The sequence below is a fragment of the Sminthopsis crassicaudata genome, chromosome 3 (genome assembly GCF_048593235.1).
Source record: "Sminthopsis crassicaudata isolate SCR6 chromosome 3, ASM4859323v1, whole genome shotgun sequence".
Lineage (NCBI taxonomy): Eukaryota > Metazoa > Chordata > Mammalia > Dasyuromorphia > Dasyuridae > Sminthopsis > Sminthopsis crassicaudata.
The window spans coordinates 279,701,431-279,716,989 of NC_133619.1; the positions used below are offsets into that span (position 1 = coordinate 279,701,431).

At 35.3% G+C, this 15,559-nt stretch overlaps 1 protein-coding gene across 1 annotated transcript in view; it reads left to right on the plus strand.

Moving 5' to 3' along the window:
* Positions 1-15,559, plus strand: part of CFAP47 (cilia and flagella associated protein 47) — a 781,966-nt gene that overhangs the window by 420,645 nt on the left and 345,762 nt on the right. Inside the window, exon 40 of the mRNA XM_074302067.1 lies at positions 14,753-14,857. Coding sequence (XP_074158168.1) covers positions 14,753-14,857 — 105 coding nt within the window. The remainder of the gene's footprint in view (positions 1-14,752; positions 14,858-15,559) is intronic.

A 15,559-nucleotide genomic window follows, 5' to 3' on the forward strand; every position in this document is an offset into this window, starting at 1 on the left:
TGTGTCTGAGTGGGGCGTGGATGTCTGCAGCAGGTGACGTGAGAAGCCCCTGCGCTCAAACTGGAAGTGTCTGCCAGAAACCGCGGTCCCTAGTTCAAAGGTTCCGCTTCTCTGGGACTTCCTGGAGCTGAGTTCCACTCCCTCCAGCTAAACTAGGCAGTGTGTGTTGCCTTGGGCCGTATCCACCCACTTGTCAATCTCTTAACTATTCTCAGGAGGTAGCTGAGGCCACGCCCCCTGGTGCCGAGATCTGCTGAGTCACCCCCAGGGTCTGGGGAAAATCTAATCTGAGTTTTAAAACACCTTGGCTTTCTCTTCTGAACTGCTAAATAATTAGCAGAGAAGAGCTAACAGCCTGTGCCAGATTCCTTTATCTCAGTGGCTTCTCTGATCCCAGAGCCCTCCCCAGCGCAATGGGCGCAGTATGCTAGCACCCAGCCGTCTGTGCTGGTCTCTCTTCTTCCTCCCCTGGGGACCGACCTTTCCTGCTGAAACTCCAGATTCTCTTCAGCTGGTAAGTCGTGCTTCCAGTCCTTGTGGTATCTGTCAGTCCTGGGCTAATTCTGAGACTTAATTTATCTAATTGGTTGTGAGGGAGTGAGGACGTTCACAGAGTCGTGTGTTTCTTCTCCGCCATCTTGGCTCCGCCCCCAGAAATTACCTTTCTAATGGATAAAGGGAGAATGTCTAGATTAACTCTGTGAGACACTTTGGGGGTAATTCCATTTTATAAACCTCTCTCCTTTGGGCATTAAATTTGCTTATGTAAGTACTTCAATAAACATGACAGAACAGTCCATCTGTAGTATTTACAGGCAGACCAGACCACTATGAGGTCCTTATCCAAGCAATTGGGCTTGGCTTGGAGACAAGGCATATAAATCATATAAAAAAACAAATGCCAGAATCCCTCAGTGGCTGCCCAGTCTTATTGAAACCACAACTTGTGTGATTAACTCCAGTGAAATCCCTGAAGTATACTGAGAGAATCAAGGGAAACTATATTAGCTAGCTGCTGAAAGACTTCCATGAACACCTCAATGTCATTAGTCCCTTCACTTTATCTTATCTTGAATTTAATACCACGTGGAAGTGAAAGTGCTTTGTTCACCTTATTATTTCAGTATCCTCAAGTAACCTTAGTCCATAAGATCTTAGTCACTTTCTTCTTTAACTTTATAGATTGCTCCTTTTCTTATTTGATATTTATGTTTGCCTATAACTAAGCTATTTTTGTTTCCCATACCAGGATTAGGAAATAAGACGGTTGTAGCTAGATTTTAAAAAATAATGCTTATTTGCACTTTGTTCCACTTCTCAGTTCAGTGTTGAAACCATAATTAGTTGAAAGGCCTATTTCAACTATTCTTTTACATCCTCTTACTTTGACACTCCAATGCACAGGACATTGGTCATCTGGGCCTCTGCTATACACACACAAACACACACACACACACCACAAAAGATATATGATATAGTATCAAACCGTGAAGTATTGCCATAGGATTTCATGTAAATATCTATATCTACATATCTAAATATGTATATATGTATATATATACATATATGTATATATATACATATATATACACATGTACAAGGACATATACATAATTATTATGTTAACATCTCCACAAACACATACATATATATACATATACATACTTACATGCACACACATACACATGCAACAGGGAAATCTTATTGTATGATATTATGATGAGATTTGTAAAAATGTAATAGAAATTCTACATTTTGGCCCACTGAAACTTTTGCATTGACCTTGTAAATTTGGGAATGGTAGAAATCATTTGATTGGAGAAATGGGCATGATTTCTTAATTACTGCTAAGACAAGTCTCTGAGCAATAAACTGCTTTTAAATCTTAAGCCTGTTTCGTAGAATGAGAGCCAAACACAGACAAATGTAGCACTTCTTCCACAGAATATTGTTCTTTACTTTTAAAATTTCAGTTGTATTTTATTTTTCCAACTATATAAAGATATATTCTCAACATTCATCCCTTTAAGGGGTCTACTATAAGCAAATTAGGAGAATAAGGCATAGAGTCTTTTTCTCAGATCTCTGGAAAAGGAAGGAATTTATGGCCAAGGAAGAATTAAAAAACATTATTGTAATATTCTTCTCTAAAATGTAATATTCTCTTGTTGGGGTTTCCTTGGGGTCTGTGGAGGCAGTCTTAATTTCAGTTCAGTGCAGCCAGGGATTAAAGTCCAAATCCTTAATATTGTCTCTTTCCAAGTCTTGTCTCCTTTCCTGTGGCCCTGTTAGCTCTATTAGAAGCTTTCTTAGCTTCTGTAGTCTTGATTCCCAGAGCTTGAGCTCTGGCTTCTGAGTCTCCCAGACTCCCAAGAGTTTGTGCTTCAGCCTCCACTCACAACAAAGGTGGAAGATGGAATGAATCTGTCTCAACCTCTGAGAGCTTCTAATGTGCTTGTCCTTTCTGGCCCTGAGAGCTTCTCCTTATGTGTCCCACATTGAGTACACACCAATCATTATATCACTAGGAAACCATTATTTGTTGTAGGATTAAATCAATGCTAAACTAGATTTAACTATTATCTCCTCAATTCCACTTAGTACCTTCTTTCACGTTCTGGTCCATAACACATTATGAAATTAAAAAAAAAAATTAAAATACAAAAATTTTTATACAAGCAAAACCAATGCAGCCAAAATTAGAAGAGAAGCAGAAAACCGGGGGAAAAAAAACATACCCAAGGGCTCCAATGAAGGCCTCATTTCAAAATATATAGAGAGAATTGGCTCAAATTTATATGAACACAAGCCATTGTCCAATTGATAAATGATCAAAGGCTATGAATAAACAATTTTCAGATGAAGAAATTAAAGCCATTTCTAGTCATATGAAAAAATGCTCTAAATCACTATTGATTAGAGAAATGCAAATTAAGAAAACTCTGATGTACCATTTACATTTTTTAGAGTGGCTAAGATGACAGGAAAAGATAGTGATAAATGTTGAAGGGGATGTGGGAAAACTGAGACACTAATATATTGTTGGTGGAGTTGTAAAGTGATCCAAAAATTCTGGAGAGCAATTTGTAACTATGCCCAGAGGGCTTTCAAACTGTGTATACCCTTTGATCCAGCAGTGTCTCTATTGGGTCTATACCTCAAAGAGATCATAAAAAAGGGAAAAGGACCCACATGTACAAAAATTTTTGTGGCAATCCTTTTTATAGTGGCAAGAAACTGAAAACTGAATGGATGCTCATCAGTTGAAGAATGGTTGAATAAGTTATGGTATATGAATGTAAAGGAATATTATGAGAAATGTTCTATGAGAAATGTTCAACTTGATGATTTCAGAGACATGCATAAACTGATGCTAAGTGAAGTGAGTAGAACCAAGAGGACATTGTTCACAGCAAAAACACCATTATGATGGACTTTGCTTTTTTAATCAATGAGGTGATTCAGGCTACTTCCCATAGACATGATGGAGATAGTCATTTATTTCTAGAAAAAGGACTATGGGAACTGAATGTGGATCAAAACATAGAATTTCTACCTTTTTTCTTTATCTACTCTTTTCCCCTTTTTCCTTATTTCCCCCTTTTGATCTGATTTTTCTTGTACACCATGATAAATTTGGAAATATGTTTAGAAGAATTGCACATGTTTCACTTATATTTGACTACTTGTTGTCTAGGGGAGGCGATGGAGGAAAGGGAGAGAGAAAAAATTGGAACATAAGATTTTGCAAGAGTGAATGTTGAAACCTAATTTTGCATGTATTTTGAAAGTAAAATGCTATTATTAAATTTTTTAAAAACATTCATTCTTTTAAGATTTTGAGTTCCATTTTTTCCTCCTTTTCTTCCTCTCCTCAAGACAGTAGGAAACTTAATATTCATTATACATATACAGTCACTTCAAATATATTTCAATATTAGTCATATTATAGAAAAAAATCAAAACAAAAGAGAAAAACCATGAGGAAAAAAAAGCAAACAAAAATAATATGGAAATAGTATGGCTTGATCGGTATTCAATCTCCATCATTTTCTCTCTGGAAGCAGATGGCATTTTTTCATCCCAAGTCTATGGGAATTGTCTTAGATTAATTGTCTTAGATTAATGTTGAGAAGAACTAAGTCTGTCCTAAGTATTTATCATATAATCTTGCTGTTTTTGTGTACAATGTTCTTCTGGTTCTGCTCACTTCATTCAATCAGTTCATGTAAGTAGTAAGTCCAAGCTTTTCTGAAATCAGCCTACTAATCTTTTTTTTTTTTTTTTTTTTCTTTTTTTCTTTTTTTCTTTTGCTGAGGCAATTGGGGTTAAGTGACTTGTCCAGGTCACACAGCTAGGAAATGTTAAGTGTCTGAGGTCAGATTTGAACTCAGGTCTTCTGACTTCAGGACTGATGATCTATCCACTGCACCACTTAGCTGCCCCATCATTTTTTAATAGAATAATAATATTCCATTACATTCCTTTACCATAACTTATTTATTCATTCCCCAACTGAGAGGTATCCTTTCAGTTTCCAATTCCTTGTCACCACAAAAAGAGCAGCTACAAACACTTTTTCACATGTAACTCCTTTCCTCTCTTTTATAATCACTTTGGGATACAGACCCAGTAGTGACTTGCTGATCAAAGGGTTTGCACAATTGTATGGCCCCTTGGCATAGTTCCACATCACAGCACATTCTTCATCAAGAAATACTGTAATCCTGACTACATAGATGCTTGCAGTCCTAAGCAAATGCACCTGTTGTTATTAATATGTTATGTAGGTATTTTTGATCCCCGTCAAAGGACTTGGAGTTTATCAGTAATAACTTTGTAAATTTGTGATTGCTTATGCTCCCCAGATTAGCAGGTGGAGATAGCAGTAACTTTTTTTTCAATCTACCTATATAAATCTTACACTTGATATATAAAACTCTGTTTAATATAAAAAGCCCTCTGCTCTCCCTCCTCCATCAGCCTGAATGTATGAATGTCTCTTTCTCCTCTATCCTTTCTCACTCTTTTCTTGGCATAAAACATATCCTTATGAGAGGCCTACCTCTATCAATCAAGATCACTAACAAATTTTTTTTCTGCAATTTAAAGGCTTGGAGCTGTAAGGGGTTCTGGGTGACTAGCTTAGGATCACATAGCTAGTATGTATCACAGTTGGGATATGAACCCAGGATTTCTTGGACTCCATGGTCAGCTCTTGGTCCATTATGCAATGCCACTTTTCTATTACTCTTTCTACTTAAAGAAAGTTCATATTATAGGCATTTCTACATGCAAGTGAATTACTACAATTTTGTAAAGCATTTCCTAATTTTATCAAATATTAGGGCTTTTTCTTGCCTCAAATTATGTTGCATTTATTTATAGTATTTTGTGGCATGGCCCTAGTAGAATTTCAGCTTATTGAGGTTTTTTAGTTTTCATTTTTATTTATTCTTAGTGTCTTCCTTCTTCCTTCCTTCCTTCCGATGAGAGTTAGGAAAGGGGGAACCCCTTTTGGTTCTGCCCAAGGATACATAGTTAAATGAAATCTAGTGATGGCACAGGGTTCCCTGTAAAGGAATTTACAGGCCTGAAAACCTAGATTGATAAAAAAAAAGGTTTATTTTAGAGTTTGGAAGTAAGATTAAAAGGTAGGAAAACACCAGAGCCAGGGTGGCTCCAGTGGGCAGAAATCCTTGACATGACCAATGTAAGGATGCCATGTTTGGGACCTCTGCAAAGAGTGGACTCCAGTCTTACTCTTTTTATAATACGGGGGCTTTGGATAATCCGAAGGGGCCCATGGGGTGGAGTCCCAGGCTGGCCTCCAGCCTGAGCTTCCGTCAGGGTTAGAATTTGAATAGAATTCCGTGGGCTCTTAGATAAGGAAGAAGCTGTTTATAGGGGTTAGGGAAACCTGAGCAGATAGTGGGGGGGGCTGGGAAAGCCCAAGCCAGCTCAGATCCAGTTGGGGCTGAGGAAAGCCCGGATATCATTGGAATTCAAAAAGGAGCTTTTTGACCAGGATTTCCTTCCTTCCTTCCTTCCTTCCTTCCTTCCTTCCTTCCTTCCTTCCTTCCTTCCTTCCTTCCTTCCTTCCTTCCTTCCTTCTTTCCTTCCTTCTTTCCTTCTTTCCTTCCTTCCTTCTTTCCTTCCTTCCTTCCTTCCTTCCTTCTTTCCTTCCTTCTTTCCTTCCTTCCTTCTTTCCTTCCTTCCTTCTTTCCTTCCTTCCTTCCTTCTTTCCTTCCTTCCTTCCTTCCTTCCTTCCTTCCTTCCTTCCTTCCTTCCTTCCTTCCTTCCTTCCTTCCTTCCTTCCTTCCTTCCTTCCTTCTTTCCTTCCTTCCTTCCTTCTTTCCTTCCTTCCTTCCTTCCTTCCTTCCTTCCTTCCTTCCTTCCTTCCTTCCTTCCTTCCTTCCTTCCTTCCTTCCTTCCTTCCTTCCTTCCTTCCTTCCTTTTTACTTCCAATTCATCAATGAGTTGTTCTTAATCCCTTCTGAAAAGATGATAAAGGGCTGAAACTCTGAATAGGTGTACTGGAATCAGATAATTGAGCACTTAAGGCTAATTACCTATTGGACAATACTCTATTATCATATGCTTGGAAAATGGCCCTTCTCAATATTCTGTGCTGCCTCAATCTTTTGGTGTATACAGATAATTATAGGAGGGATTAGGGGGTAGAGTAAAATAAGCCAGAGTCACTTTGTTGGTGGGCAAAGAGAAGGGAGGTTGTGGAGAGCTTATGTCCATCCCCTTCACTTCTCCCCCTAAAGACCAAGAATAAAGACTTGCTTATCCTGACTCTGGCTGATTCTAAGGCATCCAGGGTGCAAACCCGGACTTCACACCTTCCTTCCTTATTTCCTTCCTTCTTCCCTCCCTTCCTCTCTTCTTCTCTCTCTTTCTCTCTCTCCCTTTTTTCTTTCTTTCAAGAATGAAAAAAATCAACAACAATTGTACATAGAAAGTATATAATAAATGTTTATTGAGTTGTATTGCATACTATTCTTATGCTTTGCCCTGACTTATAATGTCACAAGTTCTACTGGTTTTGTTCTTTAATATATTCAATTCATTCATTCCTTTTTTCTTCCTTTCTCCTTTTCTCTCTCCATATCTTAAATCCAAATCACTGTGACTTTCATTGATTGGCCAACAATAGATCCTAGAGAAAGCATCAGTTAATCATTTTTGGTCTCTGACTGACTCAGAATAAATGTAAATAGAAGCTTTTGTTTTGATCAGAAACCCTTTAGGCTATTCCCTCTCAGGTTGATTTTTCTTTTTTAACTAGCTAGAAGAGGACAGTTTTTGCCTAGATTCTTTCCTAGTTTTAATCACTGAATGGGTTTTGCTTCAAGGAAATAGATCTCTTTGAGACATTCCTTTAGAAAGGCCAAGGTGTCTCACTGTATCCAGAGTACACCTCCATTCCAATTGTCCTGTTCTATATTTGGCCACTCTCTGAAAGAGAGAGTGAGGTTGGTGACTTTCTACATCCCTTCTTCACTGAAATCGAACTCATTTGCATATCATGGCATCATCTACCTGATATCATGGTCCTTTTCAAGAATAAAGGACAATCAACAATTGTGAATAGCAAGTATTTAAGAAATGCTTGTTCAGTTGTATTGAATGCTATTCTTATGCTTTGCCCTGACATTTAATGTCATCAAAGTTGATATCTCAAAGTTCTTTACTATCTTCAGTTCATTCAAAATTCATTTGATATTTGCAGTGTTACCAGGTTTGTTTCAAATTACATTAACTAAAGTTAGTAAATTTTGAATATACCAAATGTTTTTTTCAAAGGTGAGGGCGGCTAATTTCACTTATTTACCTTTTATATTTCATTTGTAACTCACATACTAAAGACTGGTTTTTCAAATTGGTTGTAGTATTATGACAATAGGTCATGTTCAAAGTGTTCACAAGTGCTTCAAAAATATTTAAACTATTTTCTATAGTTTCAGATATAATTCTCCCTCTCCAACTTGTGAATTAATTTCTTTGATAACTCCAAGCAAGAATGAAGTGAGAGTGGAGAATTTAGAAATCCATGTCCAATATTAGAAAGAAAAGGGAAAAAAAAAAAAGGCAATCTTTTTGTCATTCAGTTGTTTTTATTCATTTATGACTCATTGTGACCCCATTTGGGGATTGTTTTGTCAAAGATGGTGGAATGATTTACCATCTTTCTTTCTTCTTTTTTCTTTCTTTCTTCTTTCTTCTTACAAATGAATAAACTGAAGTAAATAGGACAAAGTGACTTGTCCACATATAAAGTAAGTGTTCCAGGACAGATTTCAACTTGGAAAGATGATGAATCTTTACTCCAAGCTCAAAATTCTATCCATTGCACCGTTTTGGTGCCAGCAAACTTACTGGCTTGAGTTATTTTATGACTAGAAAGCCTTGTCTTTTCGATAATCCATTTTTGCTTTTTGGTGACCTGTCATTTTGAATTGAAAATAAATACTACTTATTTGGTGGAAATTCCATTCAAAATTGAATGTTTTGAGTTTATTTTCATGATTATTTAAAAATTCAAATTAATCACTTTCTTTGAGATAGCTGATCACTGCTAGCAGTCATTTTCGACTGCCCCTTGGTATTCTCAAATAATCTGTGTGACAATATCTGGTGGTGGAGAGTGTTAGATTTGGAAATCAGATACAGCTGGATTTGAATTCTCACTAACACATTTCCTAGCTGTGTATCCTTAGACACATCCTTTTAACTTTTTGAGCCTCATTTCCCACAAACCTTCTCCCAAACAGCAACAATAATAACATTTGCCTCAGAGAATTGTTGTTGTGAAGGTCAAATGAGACACTATATATGCATCACTCTGCAAGCTTTAAAGTACACTATAAATGTCAACTAGGTATTACTGCTCTTAATGTTATTCTCATTTCTCTCATTTTATATTCAGTGGAATACATACAGAAATGATAGGGGAAAGTCACTATTGTAATTTTGTTCTTTTAATGTTTGGTGGATTAGTATGAAGGTGGATAAAATGATTGCTCTTTTAGTTTAATAAAAAAGTATGTAAAGTTGAACTCTAAACTCACTTGAAAACATCTTCAATTGATTTCCAATTGCAGAAGGATGACTGGAATAATATACTTCATTCTGTCCTTACATAGTTTAGATTTCTTTTATTACATACTTTAATTTGAAGAGCTTTACAATCTACAGACATTGGAGATTGTTAGTATTTGGTATTGTTTGCAAATATTTAAAGCATTATTCATAAATCTTTATGGGTGAATGATCTGTCTGTGTGGTGGTGGTTGTTATAGTTTTGTCTATGATAATGTTTCACTTTGAGTACAGTTTATTTCTTGAATTCTTAAGAACATTTTGAAGTTTTTATTTGTATTATAAGGATTTGTTACCTGTTATTTTATGAAAGGTAACAAGCTTCTCATATAACATCTATCCAGTTGGTTTTATCTTCCTAACAATTTGGTAGATACTAACTTTGTGTGTGTGTGTGTGTGTGTGTGTGTGTGTGTGTGTGTGTGTGTGTGTATGATCTGCAGTTATTGCACAATCTTTCTACACAATCTTTGAAGAATGTACATTGGTCAATAATTCCAAGCTTATTAGGGATAGCATTCCTATAATTTATGCTTTAAATGATGTGGTTTTGATTTGCTGTTTTAAATCCTTGCATTTCTGTAAAGAAATCCTCATGACTCACTTGTTATATTGTTAATATTTGTTCATGTCATGAACAGTTTTTTCCAATACAGACAATAACTCCTTTAGCATTTATACAGTTATTGAATCCAACATATCTATAGGTACAAATATAGATAATTTAGGAGAAGATAAGCTGGTCATATAGCACAGACTTGTAAATGAATATCTTACTCGGGAAGCTAAAGCCATTGGATCTCTTGAAATCTTAAGTTCTGGATTGCAATGGATTGTGCTGAAAGATTGCCTACATTGTTCGAAATTAATATAGTGAACCCTTGATAATGAAGATCCACCAGATTAGCTGAGGGGCAAATTATCTCAGGGCAAACACAAAACATGACACAGGTTCTAGTTGTAGTATCAAATTCATTAGGGGCTATTGAATTCCAGCCTTGGAGAGGTAGGGAACTCAGTCTTTAAAAAAGCAAAACAAAACAAAACAAAAAAACAACATATGGGGGCAGAGCCAAGATAGGGGAGTAAAGGCAGGAACTTGCCCAACCTCTCCCCAAAACTGATCCAAATTCCTTTAAATAATGCCTTTAAAAATTTTTAGACCATCAGTATCTCACCAAAGAAGGAGAAGAACATTTTCCGGCTGGAGGCAATTTAGAAAGTCAGCAGAAAAGATCAGTGAAACTCCAGAGTCCTGGAGCAGAGTGTGTCAGGACAGTCCCACCCCCAGCTCCATCTGAGCCAGACCTCAGAAGCAGTAGTAGTACTGGTGGCTTCCAGACCTCTCAGCCCAGAGACACCAAAGAGGATTAGGAAAGTCAGCAAAAAAAAGTTCTGTAGAACCAGAGTGAGATCCTAGTGCATGACTCCAAGGTGCAATCCCAGCTCAGGTTGGCTCCAACCCCAACCCAGACTCCAGCGTCAGTGAAGGGGGACCTCTGGCTTGGCAGCAGTGCTGGCAGCTTCTGGACCTCTCAACCCAGGGACACTAGGAAGGACTCAGAAAGTCAGTGGAGAGGGTCTGTGGCAGAGGTGGGAATCTGAACTGCAGCCATGCTCAGCAGACTAGATCTTAGAGCTACTGTGGAGCAGGAACATATCTAACAGCCCCAGGGCAGAAAAAAGTGTTTGTGATCAGATTCCTAGAAGAATTTCTGAAAACAAGCTGAGCTTGGGACAGTGTATCTTTTCCACTCTGGAAACAGAGCCCTACCTTAGCAAACAGTTAATACCTGAGTAACAGGCTAGGAAAATGAACAGAAAACAAAGAGTTTCTGATCACTGAAAGTTATTATGGTGAAAAGGAGGATCAAAATACATACTTGGAAGAGAACAAAGTTGAAGCTCCTACATTCAAAGTCTCCAAGAAAAATAAAAATTGGTCTCAAGCCATGGAAGAGCTCAAAAGGGACTTTGAAAATCAAATAAAAGTGATAGAGGAAAAATTAGGGAAAGGATTGAGAGAGATGCAAAAGGAAATACAAAAAAAAAAAAACAAAAAAAAAAAAAACAAAAAAAACCTAATGAGGAGAAGAATGCCTTGAAAAAAACAAAATTGGCCAGTTGGGAAAGGAGGTACAAATCCTCACTGAAGAAAATAATTCCTTAAAAATAGAATTGAGCAAATGGAAGCTAATGACTTTTTGAGCTAATGAACTCCTTAAAGAGATCCTGAAATAAAAACTCCCAGGAATATTATAGCCACATTCCTAAACTCCTAAGTCAAGGAGAAAATACTACAAGCATCTAGAAACAATTCAAGTATAGTAGAGCCACAGCCAGGATAACACATGATTTATCAGCTTCTACATTAAAGGACTGGATGGCTTTGAATTTGATACTCTGGAGAGATATGGAGCTAGGATTGCAACCAAGAATCAATTATCCAGAAAAACGGAATATAATCCTTCAGAAAAAACAAACAAACAAACAACAACAACAACAACAAAAAAACAAACCTGCTCATTCAGTGAAATAGAGGATTTGCAATTTGTGATTAAAGAAAAAAAAAAAAAAAAGACCAGAGCTGAATAGAAAATTTGATGTTCAAACCCAGAACTTTGGAGAAGCTTGAGGAGATAATTAGGAAAGTGATATAAAGGATTTAATAAAGTTTATCTGTTTACATTCCTACACAAGAGGAAGATACTTGTAATTCATTAGAATGTTCTCATTATTATAGCAGTTAAAAGTATATATAATCAGAGAGCATGGGTATGAGTCAAATATGAAGGGGTGATATGTTTTTAAAAATGATGAAATTAAGGGGTAAGAGGAAAGTACTAAGAAAGGAAAAAGGAGAAGTGGAATAGTGCAAATTATCTGCCATAAAAAAGAGGACAGAAAAAGCTTTTTACAATGGAGGGGAAGAAAGGGAGGAGAGGGTGAGTGAGTGAACTTTGATTTCATCAGGATTGACTCAAATAGGAAATAATATGCATACTTAATAAGGGTATAGAAATATACCGTACCCTGAAGGAAAATGGAAAGAAATGGGATGTGGGAAGGGAGAGAGGGAGACAAAAGAGAAGGCACATTGAGTAGAGAGTGTTCAGTAGCAAAACACTTTTGAGGAGAGACAGGGTAAAAGGACTGAGAGAATAAATGGAGGAAAATACACTTAGCAATTGTAATTGTAAAAATAAATTTTCTAAGCAAGTTACTCTGATGGAATATTATTCTTCTCTGGAAAATGATAAGGAGGATGCTCTCAGGGAAATAAATAAATAAATAACTAAATTAACCTGGAAAGTTCTCTGTGGACAAAGTAAAATATACCGTATATAATATAATAGCAATGTTTTGAGATATCCAGCTGTAAATGTTTTTATTATTCTCAGTATTACAATCATCCATACCCACTCTGAAGAACTTAATGATGAAATGTTCTATTGATTCTGCCCACTTCACTCAGCATCAGTTTATGAAAATCTTTCCAGGCTTTTCTAAAATCATCCTGCTCATCATTTCTTGTGGAAAATAATATTCCATTATATTTATATGCCATAACTCAAGAAGTCATTCTCCAACTGATGGACAATCATTCAATTTCCAATTCCATGCCACTACAAAAAGCGCTGCCATAAAATTTTGGTTTATGAGTCCTTTTCCCTCTTTTATAATCTTTTTGGGATACAGACCTGGTTGTGTCGCTGCATGCCCATTTTTCTTTAAAATGTTTTCAGATGTTTCATTCCTTTTTCGATCACCCATTTCATTCTTAGGTAGAATTTCTAGAATTTTTATTAAGTAAAGATTTTAATAACCTCATTCTCTTTGATTCTATTCTTAACATTTAATAAATTGTCAATTTCAATTCTTATCCCATCTAATTTAATTTTTGAATAGAGATTACTTCTTAAGCCTGGCCTTCATTAGCCTTTAGTACATTTTTGTTTGCTTTGCAACTGAGAGTATCATTAGCAAAAAACAATATGATGCCTTTGTCTCTAACTGACAAGATGTATTTTCAGTTTTGTTATGAGAATCCTGGAAAAAAAGTTAAAATTTTCATACCTTTATTATCATGCACTCTATTGACCACTGTAAAACTGAGTGCCATTTACAATTCTGATTGTTCTGATTTTTAGAAAGCATGTTTATTGTCTTTTGTGTCAAGTTGATCATGACAGCTATTTATAAATAGGACCCTACTAAGCTCTATGTCATGCAATATATATATCTTAATCTTAGTAGTAATTGTGCTATTCTGAACCAATCAAAAGTTTCTTCAAAGTCAATTTGTCAATGTATCATAGATGATGTTAGACCACAGCTGCTATATTATTAGTCTTAGGACACTCATGCTATCATTTCTCTATTTTGCTACTGCCCTTACTATGTCATAGCTTGGATTATTAGTTGGGTTTTGATGAAAATAACTGGTAAAGTGGCATTTTTGACATGATAAAAGTTAATAATTTGTGGAGCTATATTATTAGGACACTAATCTTTCTTCCTAACCTATTCTCATGACATTTTCTCTTTCAGAATTTTCTCTTTTGTGAATGAAATTTTCTACTCCAGTAAAAAGCACCAACACTGAAAATCCTCCTAATTCAGGACATTCCCATTTTATCCACAATCACACTTTTTAACTCAGCATGTCTTTACTGTTATATAGCTTTCCAGAAATAATTTTATAAAACAGTTTCCTTGGGTATACAAATTTTTTTTTTCATTCTTATATGCCAACCCTAAAATTATCTTTTTGAATTTATCAACTTAAGATTCAGAAAAAATTATACAGCCATATTTCAAAATCAGTCTTGATTATAGTCTTTCAACTGTGTTAATGAAATATTGAATGTGACCAAAGTCAACTAGAAGTTTAATAGAACTTATTACAAGATAAGTTGATTTAACAACATGGCTTTAGGAATATAGTCCTTAAAATAAAATTTAGTTTTGTTCAAAGTACTATTTTAGTGCTTATGATGCTATCAACACAAGTTATGGACATAGCTTTCCCTTCATATGTGCTGGCTGAAAGATAAATGTTGGAGATAAGTTAAAGCATAAGTTAAAGCATTTTATTTAAAACATATACACCACAAAAGCACTGACATTTTGTCACTCAATGAATTTTTGTATCATAAGATTTACATAGTGGTAATTTGGTATATTTATAAATTGCCAGAGAAAATTAATGGCTGCAAATATTAACCTGTGGTGGTAAAATACCATGTTTTAAAAAATCAGATTTTTTTGAAAAATCAATATAAATGCATGAAAAATTACTTTAGGAAAAAAAAAAAAAACAAAACTAAGATTTATCATACATGACCAGGCAGTCTCTTTTAAATCCTAATCATCTGTTGCCTTTATTGTTTTTCCTTAATTATTTCAAGTAAATTGTTTTTAAAAAATCTATTTAAATAAGGAATTTGAACTTATTTTCTTCAATTTACTCCTCCAAAAACTCTTCAGTTTTGTGATCAGTTTTTAATTGAGTAGCTATTACTTGGAATTCAGGTTTTGCTTCAAATGTATTTTGATCTAAGGCAACATTAATAGGCTGGCAAACTCTCTTAAGACTAGTGCCCTATTTAATCTAACATCTGGTACTTATCTGTTTTAGGTGCAGTTTCATTTGTTGCTGAAGACACAAAACCAACTGATTCAGCTGAGTTAAATAATGAACAGTCCCTTCAGAAGTGGTTGTTGGAGACAAATGAAAGTCTAGGTATGGCCAATGCTAATATTTTTATTACTATAGATTATTTTATCATCAGTTTACCTTAAGAGTCAGGATTTGATCACATTAAACAGAATATTTTTTATCTGAATTTATTTCTCCCTGAATAATGCATAGCCAAATATTTTCATAAAGAATTTTGTTTTATTCTCTCAAGATTCATTTTTGTATGGTTTAATTTCTTTAGGTTTTACTTCTATATTGTCATTAAACAATGAATGCTTTTTAATAATTCACACTAAAGTTAACCTAATTTCAAGCATATAATAAAACATTAAACATAGTTTTCTGTTTTTATTGATACAGTGAATGGTGGAAAATAAAATATTAATCATTATTATTTATTTAAAGAAAGATGCAGGTATTATCAAAATTATGGAAATAAACTTAAAAGACATTATAGGTGTTTTTCCCTCATATGCCAACAATGCTAAATTCAATACTCCATGATTGATTGATTTAGTTGAATGGTGCTAAATTCCTTTCCTATTCTTCCTAGATCTTCCCATTGCTACAAAATTCAGAAGGTTATTTTTTGATTGGCTAATAATGTGGTATCTCTTTCAAAGTATTGAAGTGATTTCCACTGCTTCCTTTCCTAGAATACATTCCTAATATTCACAAGAGTATGGACTCAAAGCACACATAATATATATGCATATGTGTGTGTGTGTGTGTTTGTATGTATAG